This window comes from Hipposideros armiger, unplaced genomic scaffold (genome assembly GCF_001890085.2).
Source record: "Hipposideros armiger isolate ML-2016 unplaced genomic scaffold, ASM189008v1 scaffold_553, whole genome shotgun sequence".
NCBI lineage: Eukaryota > Metazoa > Chordata > Mammalia > Chiroptera > Hipposideridae > Hipposideros > Hipposideros armiger.
Window position 1 is genome coordinate 793,467 of NW_017731903.1, and position 20,304 is coordinate 813,770.

Below are 20,304 nucleotides of genomic sequence, written 5' to 3' on the forward strand. Positions count from 1 at the left end.
CATTTGCACACTCATGAATCCTTTATTTAACTTAAGATATAGAACATCATCAATACTACTAAGACATCAGTATGCACTTCCATGATCTTCTCCAAGGGAAAACTTGCCACGCAGAATTTTTAAAAATCATTCCTTTTCTTTAAAAAGTGGCTTTATTATTTTAAACAAATAATTCATTATTTTAGTTTTGCTTGAGTTTTATAAGGAGGTATCATATTATATATATCTTTAGTTATTTGCTTTTTTCTCTATATTAAGATACATTTACATTGTTGTATGTAGCTGTGGTTCACTCATTTTCATAACTGTATGATATTCCACTTTGTGAATATATCTTGTAATATTTATTCATGCCTCAGTCAGTGAACACTTGAGGATTTCTAATTTTTGGCTTTTTAAATAATGTCAATATTTACATTCTTGTACATGTCTCCAGGTGCCTAAGTTTTTCTGGAGACATTCTCCTAGGAGTGCAATTGCTAGGAATAGGGAATTGTGAATGTTACATTACAACAAAATGACAAGTTATGTACCAATTTACACTCTTTCTATCAGTGTATAAGAATTTCCATTGCTCTGCTGTTGTCAATACTATTGTGAAAGTTACTAATTTTTTGCAACCTAGAGGGCATAAAATGGTCTATCATTGTTTAATTTGTATTTCCCTTATTACTAATGAGGGTAAAAATTTTTCTTATGTTTATTTGCCACTTAGATTTCCTCTTCTGTAAAATGCCTGTTCAGCTCTTTTGTTCATATAAAAAATAGACTGTCTTTTAAAAAAAAATTGAGTTTCAGGTATTCTTTATTCTGGATACTGTTGCCACGCAGCTGTCCAGCCGTCTGTCCCCCCCCCCCCCCCCCCCCCGCGCTTAACCCTAAACTGACCCTTTTGAGGACACTGCTCATACACCTTGCATCTCCCTTTTGGCTCCAAAGGATGGCCGCTTAATTAATGATGGGTAAGATTCCTTGTGGGAGGAACTACCTAAGACAGGCACGGTCGGGTAGAGGCCATAAGGAGAGATCTCGGGGCTGATGGAGGTGGGCATGAGCCCTCACTTGCCCCCCAAAAAGACTGGAGGTTTTCTACCTCTGTAGCTACATTCCTTCCCTCAACCTGCTTGGGAAATGACCTGATGGTGTGATAGTATCTGTCCTCAGCACAATAATCTTATCTTCCTGGGGTTGTTTGCATATAGGGTGTGTGAAGGCAGAGCATCTGCGATAGCCTCGGGCAGACTCTCAGTAATAGCAGCTTGCAGGCATGGGTAATTTGACTTGAGCAAGTTCTCAGAAATGAGACTCACAGACTGTGGAGAGAACAATGTTACTTCCGGGTAGGTGGAGAAATAAAAGCGGTGTGTCGGCCCCATTCGGGGCTCTTAGTCCATGAGGCTGGAGACCCTTGGCCCCACGCTCATTTAACTCTTGACTGCTGTTTCTTTTATTTCTTAACCCTTCGCTGCCCCCTCTCGTTCTCCCACTGCTCAAGTCATGTGGGACGTGACAGGATACCAATTCTTCATTGGTCATATGAATTGGAAATATATTTATGATTTGTCTTATCACTTTCTTTGTGTCTTTTGATGAACAGAAATTCTTAATTTTAAAGTAGTCATATTTATTAATCTTTTATTTTTTGGTTAGCAAACTTTCTGTCTCATTTAGAAAATCCTTCCTCCTCCCTACCTCTGGTCATAAAATTTTTCTTCTATATTTTCTTATAAAAGTTCTAAAGGTTTACCTTTCATACTGGTGGTGCCAAAAAAATGTATACACATGACTTGTATTAATCTTTTGTTATCAGTATATATTGAGTATTACAATTTTAATACAGTTTTTTCCTTTCTTAAAATGTGTATACATTTTTTGGGCACCCTCTGTATTTGTCTTTGTAAAAAATTATTTTTATTTTTATTGTTAGTTTTAGGTGTACAGAACAATGCAATAGTTATCCTTTTCACCCTTTTAAGTCTTTAATCCATTTAAAATATAGTTATAAATGGTGTGTGGTAAGGAAAAATTTCATTTTTCCCATATGGGATACTGATAGTTCCAGTATGAATTAATAACTAGATCCATCCTTTTCCCACTGTTCTACCATGCCTGCTTAGACACATACCAAATTTTCATATAATATGGCTGTCTGTTTCTGGACCCTCTAATCTGTTTTAGATCAGACAATTTGTCTATTCCTGTTTCAATATGACACTATCTTAATTAGAATAGCCTTATAATCATCTTAATATCAGGTAAGGCAAACTTTTAGCTTTATTATATATCTTGATAGGATTTTGATTGGAATTGATAGATCAATTTGAGGAGGACTGAATTCTTATGATATTGAATGTTGGTATCCATTCACATGCTCCACTTATATCTTCTTTAAGGAGATAAAGTTTTAAACATTTCCCAATAAATATTCTATTCATCCTTTAAGATTTATTTCTAAATGTTTTACATTTTATTATTGTAAAAGGTATTTGTTTAAAAATTAAATTTTCTAAGTTTGTTTCTAATTACAGAAATGCTATTGATTTTTGTATATTGATCTTATATTCAGCCACTTTGTTAAACTCTTAGAAATTGTAATATTTTTTTCATAAAATCTTTTGGTTATTAATGTAGCCAATCAAATAAGTTTCAAATAATGTTAGTTTTGTTTCTTCCTTTCCAATCTTCATACCCTTTACTATTTTTCTTATCTTACTTGATAAGGACAACCATGTTGAATCAAAGTGGTGATGGGGCATCCAAGTCATAGTCCTGATTTATGAAGGCAATATTTTAAACATTTCACCAGTAAGAATTGTATTTATTGTAGATTTTTGGTAGCTACATGTTGTCATATTAAGGAAGCTATTGTCCATTCCTACTTTACTAAGAGTTTTCTCTTAAATAGTGAATGGATATTAATTTTATTATGTTTTCCTTATCTAGTAAGACAACATGTTTTTTACTTTTTAATTTGTTAATGTGGTAAATTATATCTATACATTTTTATTGCTAAATCATCTTACAGTCCTGAAAGAAATCTAACTTAGTACTGTATTCTCCTTTTACATATAACTGGATTATTTAAGATTGTTTTATCTACTTTCTTGAGTACTTTCATGAGTGGATTGGCCTGCAATTTTCTTTTCTTACATTGTCCTTGTCTGGTTTTCTACTTGGGGAGTGTTTTTCTTCCTTCCTTCCTTCCTTCCTTCCTTCCTTCCTTCCTTCCTTCCTTCCTTCCTTCCTTCCTTCCTTCCCTCCCTCCCTCCCTCATTATTATTATTATTATTAACTTCCAAAAGAGTTTGTATAAGATTGAAATGATGTATTCCTTGAAAGTTTGATAGAACTTAACTGTAAAACCATCTAGGATTGGTACATTATGGGAACAATTCAGATTTTTTATTTGTGAGTCAAATTTGGTATCTTTTTTAGGAATGTGCTCATTTTTGTCTAAATATTTGAATTCCTAGTTCTATCTGCAGTTATGTTCCCTCTTCCCAACCCTAACATAGTTTCTTGTGCCTTCTTTCTTCTTTTTCCTTCACCATAGGATTTTCTATTTTATCAGTTTTTTCAAAAAAACAACTTTTGAATAGTTAATTATCTCTATTGCTCTTTTCAACTTAGGCAGTGTAGAGAATGGTTAAGAATATGAGCTTTGGAGCCAGACTGCTTAGATTTGAATGCCTGTTCTGTTAACTAAGAAACCTTAGACAATTTAATTTGGCCAAGACACTATGCCTTAGTTTCTTCATCTAGATACATGAGGATTAAATAAGAAAATATGTGGAAACTATTTAGAACAGAAAGTATTTGAACAGTAAGTGTTCAATAAAACGTTACTGTTATTATGATCTATAAACAGATGTTAGAGTATGTTAAGAGACTGTGGCTTTTAGTTCACATATCTTTTCCTGAGGCTCAGAACTTATTTAAAAATGAAACAAGCTAGCAGCGTTAGTCCCTTGATTGATGGCTCTTCTATGGGGTTAACTTTGGTTGCTGGAATTGGCAGGTTCTCCTAGATCCTAAATTGATAATCACGATCCAGCATTAGGGATTTGTTTTAAGGTGTAGGGTTGTCTTATACATAAAGAGGGCATAGAAACATAAAGAAGGCACCCAGCTTCCCCTGTGAGAGATGTACTTCATATTTTTACTTTTTAGACCAATGCTTCCTAGTTCTCTTTTAAGAGCAAACAAGGAGCAAAACAGATTAATAAGAGAAAAGAAAGGCTACAAAAACTATGGAAAATTGTACAATATTATGTTCATGAAAACAAAAAAATTATATACATGAATTATAATTATGTAACTAAACTTGACTGTGGACAACTGAGAGATGATGTGCAAAAAATAAAGTCAGTGTAATGGGGTAGAGGGATTATGAATGATTTTAAATTAAAAATTATCTTATGGTCATATCTTCTTTTCAATAAAAAATTACTAGAGCCTGAGATTTTCTCGGTGAAAAGACATATGTAAAAAGGTACTACCACTACTACTACTACTACTACTACTACTACTACTACTACTATCAACAGATAACATTTATTTATGGCATACATGTGTTAGGCACCATTCTAAATGCTTTACATGCAAGTTGTATTTAATCCTCATAAAAACCCATGAGGTAGCCACTATTATTAACCCTATTTTATGAATGAGAAAATTGTGGAATAAAGAGTTTAAATAACTTGTCAAGGTCATACAGTTCTTTGGTAAAATGTAAAAAAATCTGACTGGATGGTTAATAAACGGTGATGAATTTACACATTGGAATATCTCACAGCAATGTAAAGGAATGGGTTAGATCTCTGTGTGTCAATATGCATAAAGATAGTGCATAGTTAAATGAAAAACATAAAAATGCAGAGCATTGGGTATTGTATAGGCCCATTTTTGTAAAAGTAGATAATATCAATAACAATAAAAATGTGACATGTAATATGTCCATGTCCATATCCATATATGTGTAGGGAAAGCAATTCAATAGAATGTATCCTATACTGCTGATGTTTATCTCTAGAGGGTAGGATTTTGGGTCATTTTGAACTGTCTATATTATACTGCTATAATGTTTACATTTGTATAACTTGTAATAAAAAAATTAAAATAACCCAGCTGAAAATTTATAGAAAACCCTAATTGATATGAATGTGATTTAAAGTTAACTTTTTCATTTTAGATTTTATTAAAGAACTTTCTAAAATGTGAGTCTACTTTCTTAATTTCCAAGTTCATTTTTCCATATATGATTCTGGATCTTTGAGAGTCTCCAAGTCATCTTTGTAATGATTATTTCTTTTTTTAAAGATTTTATTGGGGAATTGGGGGAGGGGAACAGCATTGGGGAATTGGGGAAGGGGAACAGACAAGTCGCTGTCCTTTGGTTCTTCAGTCTAGTTGTGGAGGATGTGGCTTCACTGGCCCATGTTGGTATTATCATTGCGCTCTTCCCAGGTGAGGCAGTCACTCACCGGCCACTGGATGACTGCTCACGGCTGCTCACGGCAGCTCACGAAAGCTCATGCCAGCTGCCAGCCAGCCCCATTGCAGCCTACACCATCACCAGTGACTCATGGCAGCCCAGCTCCAGGTCGAGCTGTTGTTCACCATTTTAGCTGTAGAGGGTGCAGCATCACTGGCCCACATGTGGGATCCGAACGAGGGCCCTGCTGCTCAGAGCTGGCGACCTGAGCCAACTCTTAACCAATGCGCCAGTTGGCCGGCCCTGTAATTATTTCTGACTGTACAAGCCTGCACTAAAGAAGGCAGAATTTAGACTAATCACAGAACACAGTCTCATAGTTACTTTTTTAAAAATAATTTTTAATTTTTCAATTACAGTTGACATAATATTAGTTTCAGGTGTACAACATAGTGATTAGACATTTGTATAACTTATGAGGTGATTTTCTTTTTTGATCACCCCGATAAATATAATACCCATCTAACACCATACATAGTTATTACAATATTATTGACTATATTCCTTATGCTGTACTTTATTTACATCTCCATGATTATTTTGTAACTACCAATTTGTACTTCTTACTTAATGCTTTCACCTTTTTCACTCTGTCCTCCCAGCTGGCAACCATCAAAATGTCCTTTGTATCTTGAGTTTGTTTCTGTTTTGTTTGTTCGTTTATTTTGTTTTTTAGATTCCACATGTAAGTGAAATCATGTTATTTTTATTCTCTGTCTGATTTACTTCACTTAACATAATAGCCTCCAGGTCCATCCATGTTGTTGCAAATGACAAGATTTCATTCTTTTTTATGGCCAAGTAATATTCCATTGTATATATGTATCACTTCTTTATCCATTCATCTATTGATAGACAACCACGTTGCCTCCATATCTTGGCTATTGTAAATAATGCTGCAGTGAACATATGGATGCATATGCCTTTTTGAGTTAGTGTTTTAGGTTTCTTCAGATAAATACCCAGAAGTGTATTTGTTGGGTCTTTCTTTGTATCTTTGTAGGGCCTTTGTTTTAAAGTCTTTTTTGTCTGGTATAAGTAATGCTACTCCAGCTTTTTTTTTTTTTCCATTTTCATGAAAATATTTTTCCATCCCTTTACTTTCTGTCTATGTGTGTCTTTCAATTTGAAGAGTCTCTTGTAAGCAGCCTATGTAAGGGTCTTGTTTTATCCATTTAGCCACCCTATGTGTTTTGACTGGGTCATTTAATCAATTTACATTTAAAGTGATTGTTGATAGGTATGTAGTTATTGCCCTTTTATTATTCATATATATATATATTTTTAAAGCTGAGCCATCCTGCTACCTGTTGGCAGCTCAGCGGCTACTCAGCTCGGGCTGGACTCGAACTGCTGTTGCTCAGAGCTCAAACCCTTGAGCGAGCTCTTAACCAACTGAGCCACTCGGCCGGCCCTTATTATTCATATTTTTTATCTTTACTTGGTTTTTCTTCTTATAGACGTCCCTTTGAAATTTCTTGTAAATCTGGTTTTGTGGTGATGAACTCCTTTAACTTTTTCTTGTCTGGGAAGCTCTTTATTTCTCCTTCGATTCTAAATGATAGCTTTTCTGGGTACAGTAATCTTGGTTGTAGGTCCTTGCTTTTTGTCACTTTGAATATTTTGTGCCAGTCCCTTCTGGCCTGCAAAGTTTATGTTGAGAAATCAGCTGACAGTCTTATGGGCACTCCCTAACTGCTTTTCTCTTGCTGCTTTAAAATTTTTGTCTTTAACCTTTGGGCCTCTTTGGGTTGATCTTGTTTGGGACTCTCTGTGCTTCCTGGGCTTGTATGTTCTTCGCCAGGTTAGGAAAGTTTTCCATCATTATTTCTTCAAATAGATTTCCAATTCCTTGTGCTTTCTCTTCTCCTTCTGGTACCCCTATGATATGAATGTTGGTAAATTTGATGTTGCCTCAGAGGCCCCTTAAACTATCCTCATTTTTTTTTGGATTATTTTTTCTTTTTACTGTTGTGATTAAGTGTTTTCTGCTACCATACGTTCCAAATCACTGATTTGATTCTCTGCTTCATCTAATCTAATATTGATTCTGTCTAATGTAGTCTTCATTTCAGTTATTGTATTCTTTATTTCTGACTGGTTCTTTTTTATGTTCTCTATTTCCATTTTTATGTTTCCTATCTCTTTGTTGAAGTTCTCACTGAGATAACTGAGTATCCTTATAACCAGTGTTTTGAACACTGCATCTGGTAGATTGCTTGTCTCCATTTTGCTTAGTTCTTTTTCTGAAGCTTTGGTTCTTTCATTTGGGACACATTTTTTTGTCTCCCCATTTTGGCTGCTTCCCTGTATTTATTTCTATGTATTAGGTAGAGCTGCTATGTCTCCCAGTCTTAGTAAAGTGGTCTTATGTTAATAGGTGTCCTGTGGGGCCCAATGCTGCAGTCTCTCTGGTCACCTGAGTTGGGTGCCGCAGGTGTGTCCCTTGTGTGGGTTGTGTATGCTCTCCTATTGTAGTTGAGCCTTCATTGCTGTTTGCATGTCAGTAGGACGGATTGAACCTCAGGCTCATTGGTTATGAGGACTGGCCGTGACTACAGTGGAGGAGCTGTTGTGCAGGGACTGACCCTACGGATCAGGATTTCCTTTAACAGGGCTCTGGTGCCTTCTCAGTCTTCCTTTTGGGTGTGTTGTTTGTGGAGATGGTTGAGTGGTGCTCTGGTGTGGTCTGAAGTTGGCCACTGGGTATAGTCTCTTGGGAGGGGCTCTGGTGCAGGTGAAGTTTAGCTGCTGTCTGAGCCCTGATGGGGTCACTTGGTATGAGCTACAAAGTGATCTGTAGGTGGTTGCAGCTAGTGCTGGGCTTGGGGGTACTTACCAAGAAGTATGGGGCACACTAAGGCCAGATGCTGCTTGTTTGGGGTTTGAAGACCTTTGGAAGATCTTAAGAAAGTCCACAGCATGAGCCAAGACAGGCCATTTGCATGGAAAAGCCACTGGAAGTGGCTTGGGTGGGCCTGCAAGTTGGGTGAGGTGGGGTTTCAGGGAATCACCAGGATGGGGTGAATGGTGTTAGCCACGCTGATGGAAACTCAGATATGATGCCTGTCTGTGCATGAAGGCTGGGTAGGGGACATTTCAGTTCCTCCCTGTATGTCCCAGGCACTTTTTGAGCTGCTGCCCCAGCACTGGAGCTCAGAGCCAGTGAGTCCATCAGCAAGTAAGTCTGTGCATGGGCCCTTTAAGAGGAATGTCTGGGACTCCAGCAGCCCTCCAACTCACTCAGCCACAGTCTCTGCTGGTTTTCACAGCCAGGAGTTATGGAGACTCGTCTTCCCAGCACTGGTACTCCAGGCTGGAGAGCCCTGTGTGGGGCTGGGACCCCCTCACTCCTCAGTGGGGACCTCTACAGCTGAGATACTCTTCCTGATTTTTAACTGCCACATGTGGGTGTGAGACCAGCGTGTTCTGCATCTCCACCCCTTCTCCCAGTCTTGACATGGCTTCTTCTGTATATCCTTAGTTACAGGACTTCTGTTTAGCTAGACTTCAGGTGGTTCTCAATGATGGTTGTTCTGTAGTTTAGCTATAATTTTGAAGTGGTCTGAGAGGAGGCAAGCACAGCATTTTCTACTTTGTCATCTTGACTGGATCACAGTTACTTTTAAAACTAATCTAAAATATCAATATTTCCTTGTAACATGTTTCTTTCTTCAAAAAGTAGAGCATAGACAATTTGTATTTAATTGATGATTATGATTACCGGAGTTTAAAAATTATATGTAAATAGATTCAGAATTGTTTGAATTAATTCATGATATTCACAGGAAGCTATGGGTGTTTGGGATGTATCCTTTACTATTTGAGTTGATGTCAGTGAGGGTAACCACAACATCTCTGAAATCATTTGATTTTCTTCCAGTCATTCACTTACTTATTTAACAAAGATTTATTGAGAATCTGCTATATGCCAGGCAGAATAATATATGTTGGTGATACAAAGACATATAAGAGACAGTCATATCTTCTGGTAACTCACAGTCCACTTAGGACCTAACCATTAAAAACAAATCTCAGAAATATGAAACCATTTATATACAAAAATTAAAAAAATATATTAATAATAAGACTAGCTAACGTTTACTGAGCACTTATTATGTACTAATTAACATGCATGATCTCCCACAACTACTGAACTAGGTAGGATTTAATCCCCACAACTACTGAACCAGGTAGAAATTAATAAGTAAGGCTTAGACAGGATAAGTAACCTTGCCCAAACTCACAGAGCTACTAAGTAACAGGACGGGGATTTAGACTCAGGCAACCTAATTCCAGAGCACGCATCTTTCTGAGAAGGAGAGAAGCTAATGTTGCCAGTCTCTTGATAGGACATGAAGATGAAGCAAAACATTAACAGAATAAAGGAATTAATTATGGGCAAGTATAGGCAAAGTAGGAAGATTTCAAGCCATGAGTCATATATACACTTAACCCACAAAGAGGAATCACAAGCAATTTATGGGATGATATATTATTTATAAGCAAATAGGAAATTACTGAAAGAATCATCAGCAGTGACACAAGGTAAAAAGTTGCTTTCCTGCATTTAAAAGCTCTTCTATATAGCTCTAGCTACTAGCAATTCTAAATAAAAGCATCAGGCAACCTCAGAGTGAGTACTCTGAGCTCTGTGCCATTAGAGATACAGAAATTTCTTTTTGGGTACAATTACTGAAGGAAGAAAGGGCATAGTTCATGCTTAATCTGCCATGGCCAAAGAGAAAGAAAAAGAGTTTTCACTTATAGATTCAGTTTGACAATCCACTGGGAAGGACTCTGATTGGTGGCCTGGGGAACTACGATTGCATCACCTGGGTCATTGCCTACTCTGTGACCAGGAAGGTGGAGGTGTTACTAGAGATAGGGGATGCTGGGCAGACCAAGAACAGCCTCCACACGTATCATTGTCATCAATTCATTCAAAAGATATCTACTGATAACCTAGGATATGCTATACACTGGGACACAGAAGTGAGTAAGACAAATTTCTAATCCTAATATACTTACAGTTTAATGTAGAGAAAAAAGATATCAAGTAGTTTACAATTTAGGTGAGAGGACAAAATTATCATACAATAAAGCAATGGTGAACAATTCTATACAGTATATAATTAAGTGCTAAATTGTGTGCTGCAGACCGCAAGTGATGTGGTTGTTCTAAGGAAAGGAAAATCAAAACAGTAGTCACAAACCTGAATTAGGTCTTAAAGGGAGGGGAGTATCTGGTTGGAAGAAGATAGGGGAAAGAATTCAGAGGAAAAAAGAGGGAATTCAGAAGAAAAGGCTATTATGAGTGGAGGGATAGACAGAGAAAGAAGGACCATCAGTGAGGACGCTGGCTTGAGAAAGGCAGAGTGTGTGCAGTAGGTGAGCGCTCATTAACCACATGGCTAAGGCTGGTTGCCCTCCCTTCCTGACCAGAATATTAGTGGCTTCATGATCCTTGAAGGATCTACATGTGTCAGAATTTGATGGGAAACACACTCTTAGTTACCAACCCCCTGACCTATTAGAGGGTCAAGGGAAGAGTGAGGTTATCCATGTGGGAGCAGGAAGACATCAATGGTATCAGAACAGTGGGCACCTCCCATGTTCATAACCTTGGAGAAGGCCAATATAGCCAGAAAGAATTGCTGGGGGGCGAACTGTAACATGAGTGTTGGATAACTTAAAATCAGTTAAAAACCTGTTAGGGCCGGCTGAGTGGTGTGTTGGTTAAGAACTGGCTTGGGACGCCAGAGGGCCCCGGTTCGGATCCCACATATGAGGGCCAGTGACACTGCCCTCCACAGCTAAGATGCTGAACAACAGCTCAACCTGGAGCTGGGCTGCCGAGAGTCGCTGGCGACGGCGTAGGCTGCAGCCCCTGTGGCAGTGGGTTGCCATGGGCTACCGTGTGTAGCCAGCAGCCAGCGTGAGCGGCCAGCAGCCGCAGTGAGCGGCCGTCCAGAAGCCGGCAACTGATCTGCCTTGCCCGGGAAGAGCACAATCATGGTGCCAACTTGGGCCAGTGAAGCAACGTCCTCCACAACTAGACTGAAGAACAAAAGGACAGCAACTTGTCTGTTCCCCTTCCCCAGTTCCCCAAAATCTTAAAAAAACAAAACAAAACAAAAAACCTGTTAAACTCCATAATTTGGGAATCTCTATCTGACTTCCTGACTAAAATCTTTTTATAATTATCCAATGCTTAGAATGAAATGGGACAGAATGGAGTTTGGGCACGTGTGGCCCTTCATGATCTAACACTTGCCTACCTTCATTGCCTCACTCCCACCTCTATCTGATAAGGCTCCAGTCATAGGGAGCCATGGGCACTTCTCTGAAGGTTGATTCATCTTGCTTTCTCATGTCCCTGGGTCTGCTGTTTGAGTGCCCTTTTCCTCTTCATCTGCTTGGCTAATTCTTACTTGTCATTCAAGACTCAGTTTGAAGATTTTTTCCTTCTAGGAAATATAGGATTATTGGTGATTTATGGATGATTACGGGTGGTTTATATAGGATTTATTGACAGGGACCTGGATGCCAGTGGTTGCTGGGTGGGGTGGATGGGTTGGGGACTGAGGGCTGGGAAGCTGGGGACTGAGAAGCCATTCTGGGGAGGTGGGAAGAACGCAGGATACAGGGTGTGTGTGAGTCAAGACTCTAATCCCCTGGCACATGCTCCATGCTCCACTGTTCCATCAAACTCACTTAGAAAACATGAATTCAAAGGTAAAAATTATTAAGAATTTCAGGACAGCAACCTAAGAGCATTAAGTCCCAAGCATAGAGCTTTTATGAGTGCAGGGCCCTGTGTGACCACATTGGTCATAAGCCAATAAAGCCAGCCCTGCATACAGCACTAGTTATAATAGCAAAATGTAATAAACCAAATTGTTCATTAATAAATTGTTAAACAAATAATCTATGGTCCAACCACACAGTAAAAAAATATGTGGTCAATAAAAAATGAGACAGCTCTATAGGTACTAACATAGATAGTTGACCAACACACTAAGAAGGTTATAAAATATTATGTATATCATGATCCCATTAAAATAGTAAATACAGTAAGTGGACCCTCCATATCAGTGGGTTACGCATCTGTAGATTCAACCAACCATGGATTGAAAATATTTGAAAAGAAAAAGTTACGTTGTTGCTGACATGTACTATAGAGTTAGGCCTACCATGGTTGCATCTGCATTGAACATGTACAGACTTTTGTTTTTTGTCATTATTCCCTAAACAGTACAGTATAACACTATTTACATAACATTTACATTGTATTAGGTATTATAAGTAATCTAGAAATGATGTAAATTATACTGGAGGATGTGCATAGGTTATATGCAAATACTATACCATTTTATATAAGAGACTTGAGCATCCTTGGATTTTGGTATCGTAGGGGGTCCTGGAACCAATCCCCTGAAAGTACATATATATTTTAAGACATACAGATATATGTCTTAGTAAAGGAATGTTGGGAGGGATACCTGAATCTCTTAAAAGTGATTAGAGGAGGAGGGAATTTTTACTTTTTATACCTATAATATTTCAGGTTTTACAATAACATATTGTTTCTGAAATTAAAAATATGATTAAAAAATTCAACTCTAACACCTAGAAACACCTGTTTGAACCACAGTGAAATCTGTTGGCTTCATTTCATTTAAGAGCATAAAAAGACCATGGAAAATCATCTTCCTGACCTGTAAAACACTCTCATTAAAATTCTTACCCTTATTTCTACCTTTTCATTTAATTCTTACCATCACTGCAGGGCTCTTCACCAGGGGATGCTGAGTCCATACAATCTAGGGCTCCCTTTGTGATCTCAACCACCTGGAGCCTCCTGACCCTGACTAGGTCTATATCTTTCAATCCTTCCTCCAACTGTTTGACCACCTCTTTTCCGGGCTGGGAAGTCAGAATAGTAATCTGGAAATAAATCCAAGAATCAGTGTGTCCACCTTCCCTGGTGTACAGAGTGAGGAACATAACAGGTTAGAGCTAGAGAATAAACACAGGAGAAATCTGTGGTAGTGGCTACTGTCTTTAGGGCAAAGGAGAGGATTTAATTGTAACTTACAAATCAAATTTCATTTGACAGATTCTTTTGGGAGAGGTCTGGTGGGAGTGATCATCACAGAGCCCTTCCAAACAGGCTGAGCCTACCCTAGACAGTGACCAGTAAGAAGCCATTCCTTTGTTTTAATTTTTTAAGATTGCCTGAAGTACTGGTAGTATCTGTCCTGCTCAAAATGCTTTCATTTTATGAGAAAATAAAGGAAATAGGATCGTTAAATTCCACTCACTAAATGTGTACTGAATATCAGAGAGCCTATATTTTCCTTTCTCATGGTGGTGCTTCCACATAGATTTCTTTCCTTGCTCAACCTGGATTCAGTTGAGCTGTTTCTTTTGCTCTCTTAACTCTAAAATGTATGTACTTACCCTTGATCAGTATATCTGACCTGAAAAAATATTGAGGTGTTTGTGTCTAATTTGAATATTTTATTCCACCTGAATGAATACACTATATGCTTTTATTAGCAGTTTTGTTTTGAATTTGAAACCCTGGGAGACAATTCTTTTTTGTACTTAGACATTTTTGATTGATGAAGATGGATGGAGATGAAAGCACAATTATTTTTTAAATCTTGTTTTTAAAAATATGTTCGATGCCTGAGGTTACCAGAGACTGGAAGTGTTTTAACTTACACTTACTGACACACTCAATGGGGTATGTAGTCATGACTTATTACATTTTTAACAGTGTCTCAGTCTGGCACCAGAATTTTAGATAGTTTTATACTTGCACATTTGCTAATCCCAAGAAAATTTACTCTATTTGATTAAGAACAATTGTTAATTGTTAAGAGTACCAGAAAATATAAATATAGATACCAATGTAGGCAGTTTAATTATTGCTTTCCAAGTTCCAAAAATCCAAAGGTAGATAGCATATTCAGATTTTATTTTGATTTCAATTTTCCCTTACAGTTCATATAAGTCCACACTTTTAGAGCTCTTCTCTATGCCTAGCTGTGTACTAGGAATTGCACAGGTTATAGCAAAAAGGGAACATGTTTTCTGCCTGCAGGGACCTGAAAATCTAGTCTTGAAATTTACATTCAATGTGTATGAAACAGAGAATATAAAAATGATAAATAATGAAGCATCTAGAAAGCCAAAATGGAAAGGTGGCTGAGACCCCTTAGGCCAGCATGTCTTACCTCCAGGGAAGCGTAGCTCAGAGCTGTGCCTATGGTCACATGTCTGCTGTACTGTTTGAACTGCTGGAGCCCATCTTCTACTGCCAGCTGCAGAGAAGTGCCTTGTGGTCTGAAACAACCTTCTCTCTGTAACATGCGGAGTTCTGAGATGCAGGCCTGTAGCTTAGCAAAGTTCCCTTTCACTTGCTGCAGAGAAAAATGAACCAAAGATACAAATTTTTAGTGATCCAGGTTTCAGATTAATTGGCAGTCTAACTTTATTATTGTTTACTCCTCAGGAGTCCTTTGTCTTCCTGAAAATCTGTTTATTTGACCAACATTAACTGAATGTGTTCTATGTTCTAGGCATTGTACTCAAGTCTTCCCTCCACTAGAAGAGGGAAAATTTGCAGCGAAAGGGCTTCAATTAGGTGTTACCAGAAATAGGAAAGGAAGTGTTTTAACTCTTTACTCACCCCAAGGAAGGTCCAGTTGTAACTGCTTAGTTTTACTTTGGGGTGGCCTGCAAACTGGAGGACTAGCAGGGTCACTTTTAAACATATCTTAATTTCTCAGTCAGTCTAGTCACTGGGAGCTTCTTTATTCAAGAGTGATGTTTTCCCAGAAATGAGGATTTTGATGTGGTTGATCATTTTAGAACTAATAAGGTCCTACCTAACCTGTTCCCAGGGTCACTTCAGTAAATAAGAGATGCTTGGCTTAGTCTGCAGTCAGCTCAAGGGGCCTACAAGTAACTTCGTAGTTCTCCTCACTCTGCTTTATACTAACTTGCTATTAGGAAGTAATCTGATATAATATGATTATAGATCAGTGTTACATCTCTTAAGGATATATGCATTTTGAATAAATGTAGAATGAAAATTTATGACACTATTTGAAGAAATTCCAAGCATCAGAATCAGGTGGAGATGGGATGGGAAGGAATTGTATTTTGGGGTGAGGAAACCTTCCTGACCAAAGAACAAACAGCAATATTTGCAAAATGCACATAAAATTCATGAGCATGAGTTACAATACTGTCAGGGTACAAAGTCTGCTTAAGTCAACACTGCTCCACTCAGTTCCACACCTGCTTACTCTGCTTACATGCTCCTCTCCCTGAGTCTCTGGGAAAAACACAAGATATAGGACATAATTCTTACACAGGGAGAACTTGCAATCTAGATAGGGAGACAAGAAACCTACTCAAGAAAGAAAGGAGAACAAATGAAACCACAGGTAGGGTCTAGTAGTCTTTGAGCATTTCTTTTCATGTTCCCCTAAAAGCATCTGAACAGTGATAAACTTCTTTATATATTTTTAAGTTGACATCTAGGTTTTTAAAATTCTGAGTGGAAGTAGTTACTAAGGATGTAACTTCCAGCATATTTTAAATATCAATATTTAAAAATAAAACTATAAAGCATTCTTCAAGCATAACCCAATGTACTCTAAATACCACAGTGATTTGATACTCGCCATTATTTAATTAAAAAGTACATGTGCAAACTTTTTTCTTTTTAACAGAAATTTATTTTATTCCTTTCTCTCCTTGAACTCATATTTATTTCCCTTTCATTTTTCCCACACAGTTTTATCATAATGTAATATAATTTTTTGGTTGGCAATATTTTATTGATCATCCTATCATACTTCTCTGCATCAAAAATATTTACATATTATAAGATTTAAAAAATTTCCTATAACTATAGGCTCTCAGGGGGTAATCTGAGTTATTATTAGAATTATTGTTTATATACAATTGATCAAAACAACATATATATAACTGATTTTGATAACTAATTATTGGCATTAAGCATAAACTTTAATTGGAAATGCATCTCTCTCTCTTTTTTTTTTCACTACAATATTATTGACTATGTTCCCTATGCTGTACTTTACATCCCCATGACTGTTTTGTAACTGCCTATTTGTACTTTTTTTTTTTTTTGAAATGCATCTCTTAATGGCATGGACATTCTGGGTTATTTTTTCAATTAGTTTGGGTATGTGTGAATAAATAAATTACTGCTCGAATGATACAACATTCAGTATTAATTCTATTTCTATTTTCTATTGTTATAATGCTAAGCAAACTTGTCTTCATAAATATAAGATGTAATGTCAAATTCCCTCTGAGTTATATGACAAAAGTCATATACTTATCTACCAATAAAAATCATTTTAATGATCTATCAGCTGATACTCAATTGGTCTTCCTTCAATTTTGTGAAAATTGAAAACCACCTGGTTACAAAAGACTTTTAAGTCATAAATTGGAAACCACCTGGTTGTAAAAGCCTTTTAAGTTATAAATTGGAAACCGCTGGGTTACAACAGAACTTTTAAAATGTCATAAATCATTTACTTTCTTAACTGATACCAACATTTTGAATCGTTCCTTTGTTTGGTGCCCCTGAAAGTTTTAAAACTACATGGCAATTCATCACAGTAAGATTCATAATAGGTGAAAGATATGTACCTCTCACCTCTTTTTATTTTGGATTTTCTTTGTGAAGTGAAAGAAGGGTAATTATGAAAGGGATGGAGGGAATGGAAAAGCAGCCTGACACCCTCATCATAAGCATAGTTAGTCAGAGAACTTTTAATGGAAATTGAGGATCTGTATATCAATTCTTTTTTTTTTTTTTTTAAGATTTTATTGGGGAATTGCAGAAGGGGAACAGCCAAGTTGTTGTCCTTCAGTCTTAGCTGTGGAGCCGAGCTAGCTCAGCTCCCAGGTCCAGTCGCCATCCAGCTGCCCGTTGGCAGCTCGCGGCCGTTCATCTCAAGGTGCCATGTTCAATCTTAGTTGCAGGTAGGCATAGCCCACCATCATCCCAGGCAGAAGTCGAACCAGAAACCTTGTTGCTAAGAGTGCTTACTCTAACTACTGAGCCATCTGGCTACCCGTGGGCAGCTCAGAGCAGCTCAGCTCAAGGTGCTGTGTTCAATCTTAGTTGCAGGTGGGCATAACCCACCATACCATACGGGAGTTGAACCAGCAACCTTGTTGTTAGGAGCACATGCTCTCACCAGCTGAGCCATCCTGCCACCTGTTGGCAGCTCAGCAGAAGCTCAGCTCGGGCGCAGCTCACTGGCCCAGGTGGGAAGCGACCCTGTTGCTCAGCTCTCGTGCTCTTAAACAACTGAGCCACTCGGCCGGCCCTGTATATCAATTCTTTAAATTTATCTATCCCTATGTACTTTGGGAAGTTTTCTTGTAGCCTTAGTATTATATACCCCAGTTTGAAGAGACTGTCATAGACTGCAGATGCTTTAGAAGTTTAGAAAAAGAAACATAAGTGTTGTTGGAAAGCAGGTGAGATTGGGCTGAGAATTGAAAGGGTAAGATTTGTGAAAAGAATATAGTATTTTATGTGTGTGTGTGTGGGAGGGTGGTAGCGAGACAGAAAGTTCAATACAAGCAATGGTATGGAGGTTGAGAGTGAATATTATGTGCCAGAAAGAATAAGGAAATGTGACTGACAAGAGCAGAGGATGTTTGCTAAGAAGCAGTGGGCATTTTAGTTAAAGAAGTACTAGGTCTTAGCTCAGGCTTTCGATCCAAATAGACTTGAGTTCCAAACCTGGCTCTTCCTCTTATTGGCTATGGATCCTTAAGTCTAAATTTCTTCAAGTAGAAATTGGGGACAATGGAAATATTTATCTTAAAGAGTAAGTATTAAATGAGTTAATTCACGGCACACAGTATGTACTCAGTGTTAGCTATGGTTATTATTTTTATGTCTAAAAGCACTTAGGACATTGCTGATTAAACAGAAGGGGTTTGTATTGACTTAATGGCTCTGTTCTACATTTGACAAAATAAGTGAAAAAAAGCAGTATCTATATAAATGACATAGATCCATTCACACATCCATTGAAGAAAAACTGGACCACCTTCTCACACCATATACAAGAATATACTCAAAATGGATTAAAGACTTAAATGTAAGACCTGAAACCATAAAACTCCTAGAAGAAAACATAGGCAGTAATCTGACATTGCTCTTAGTAATATTTTTTCTGATCTATCTCCTAGGGCAAGGGAAACAAAGGCAAAACTAAACAAATGGGACTATGTCAAACTAAAAAGTTTTTGCATAGCACAGGAAACTACCAAAAACACAAAGAGACAGTCTACTGAATGGGAGAAGATATTCGCCAATACTACATCTCATAAGGGGTTAATATCCAAATTTATAAAGAACTCATACAGCTCAACACCAAAAAGATCTCCAAACAATACAATTAAAAAATGGGCAGAGGACCTGAACAGACATTTCTCCAAAGAGGACATACAGATGGCCAACAGACATATGAAAAGATGCTCAACGTCATTAATCATCAGAGAAGTGCAAATTAAAACCACAATGAGATATCACATCACACCTGTCAGAATGGCTCTCATCAATAAATCAACAAATAACAAGTGCTGGTGAGGCTGTAGAGAAAAGGGAACTCTCATGCACTGTTGATGGGATTGCAAATTGGTGCAAATGGTTGGAGGTTCCTCAAAAAATTAAAAATAGAACTACCGTATGACCAAGCAATTCCACTTCTGGTTATTTACCTGAAGAAATCCAAAACGCTAATTTGAAAAGATATATGCACCCCTATGTTCACTGCACTATTGACAATAGCCAAGATTTGGAAGCAACCCAAGTGCCCAAAACAATAGAGGACTAGATAAAGAAGATATGGTACATATATTCAATAGAATATTATTTGGTCATAAAAAATGAAAACTTACCATTTGTGACAACATGAATGGACACAGAGTATTATGCTAAGGGAAGCAAGTCAGACAGAAAGAAAAATACCGTATGAACTCACTTATATGTGGAATCTAAAGAACAAAATAAATGAACAAGCAAAACAGAAACAGACTTATAGATACTGAGAACAAACTGATGGTTGCCAGAGAGAAGGAGGTTGGGGAGCTGGGTGATAAAGGTGAAGGGATTAAGAAATACAAACTGGTAGTTACAGAATAGTCACAGGGATGTAAAGTACAGCATTGAGAATAGAGTCAATAATGTTGTAACAACTACATGTGGTGCCGGGTGGGTACTAGATTAATCAAGGGGAATCACTGCATAAATTATATAAATGTCTACACTGTACACTGTAACTTAAAAAATAATTTAAAAAAGAAAAAAGAAAATGAAACCTGTACATAGTTACCAAAATTTTGTTGTGATTTTTTTTCTTCTCTTATTTCTTTTCTCTTGTGAGTTTATACTGTGGTGGCAGAGATTTCTAGTTGTCCCTCCATATTTAACCTCTTCCTCTAGGCACCCAAACTGTCAATTTTTATGCAGGCCCTATGACTCTCTGGAATAACTACATTTCCTAGTCTCTCATATCCTAGGAGTTTCAGTGTGATTAACTTCTGGCAAAGTGATGGGAGCAACTTTTCTTTTTTTATTAGTTTCAGGTGTGCAAAACAATGTAATAGTTAGACATTTACACCCCTTACAAAGTGATAACCCCCCTCCCCCAATCTACTACCCCTCTGACATTGTATATAGCTGTTACAGTTCCACTGACTCTATTCCTTATGCTGTACTCCACATC

The 20,304-nt window shown here is 37.5% G+C and overlaps 1 protein-coding gene across 1 annotated transcript in view; it reads right to left on the reverse strand.

Annotated features, from left to right (window-relative positions):
• The window catches only part of M1AP (meiosis 1 associated protein), a 74,069-nt gene that overhangs the window by 36,319 nt on the left and 17,446 nt on the right, over positions 1-20,304 (reverse strand). Inside the window, exons 3-4 of the mRNA XM_019623580.1 lie at positions 14,743-14,928; positions 13,276-13,444 (exon numbers count right to left, since the gene is read on the reverse strand). Of these exons, the coding sequence (XP_019479125.1) occupies positions 13,276-13,444; positions 14,743-14,928 (355 nt within the window). The remainder of the gene's footprint in view (positions 1-13,275; positions 13,445-14,742; positions 14,929-20,304) is intronic.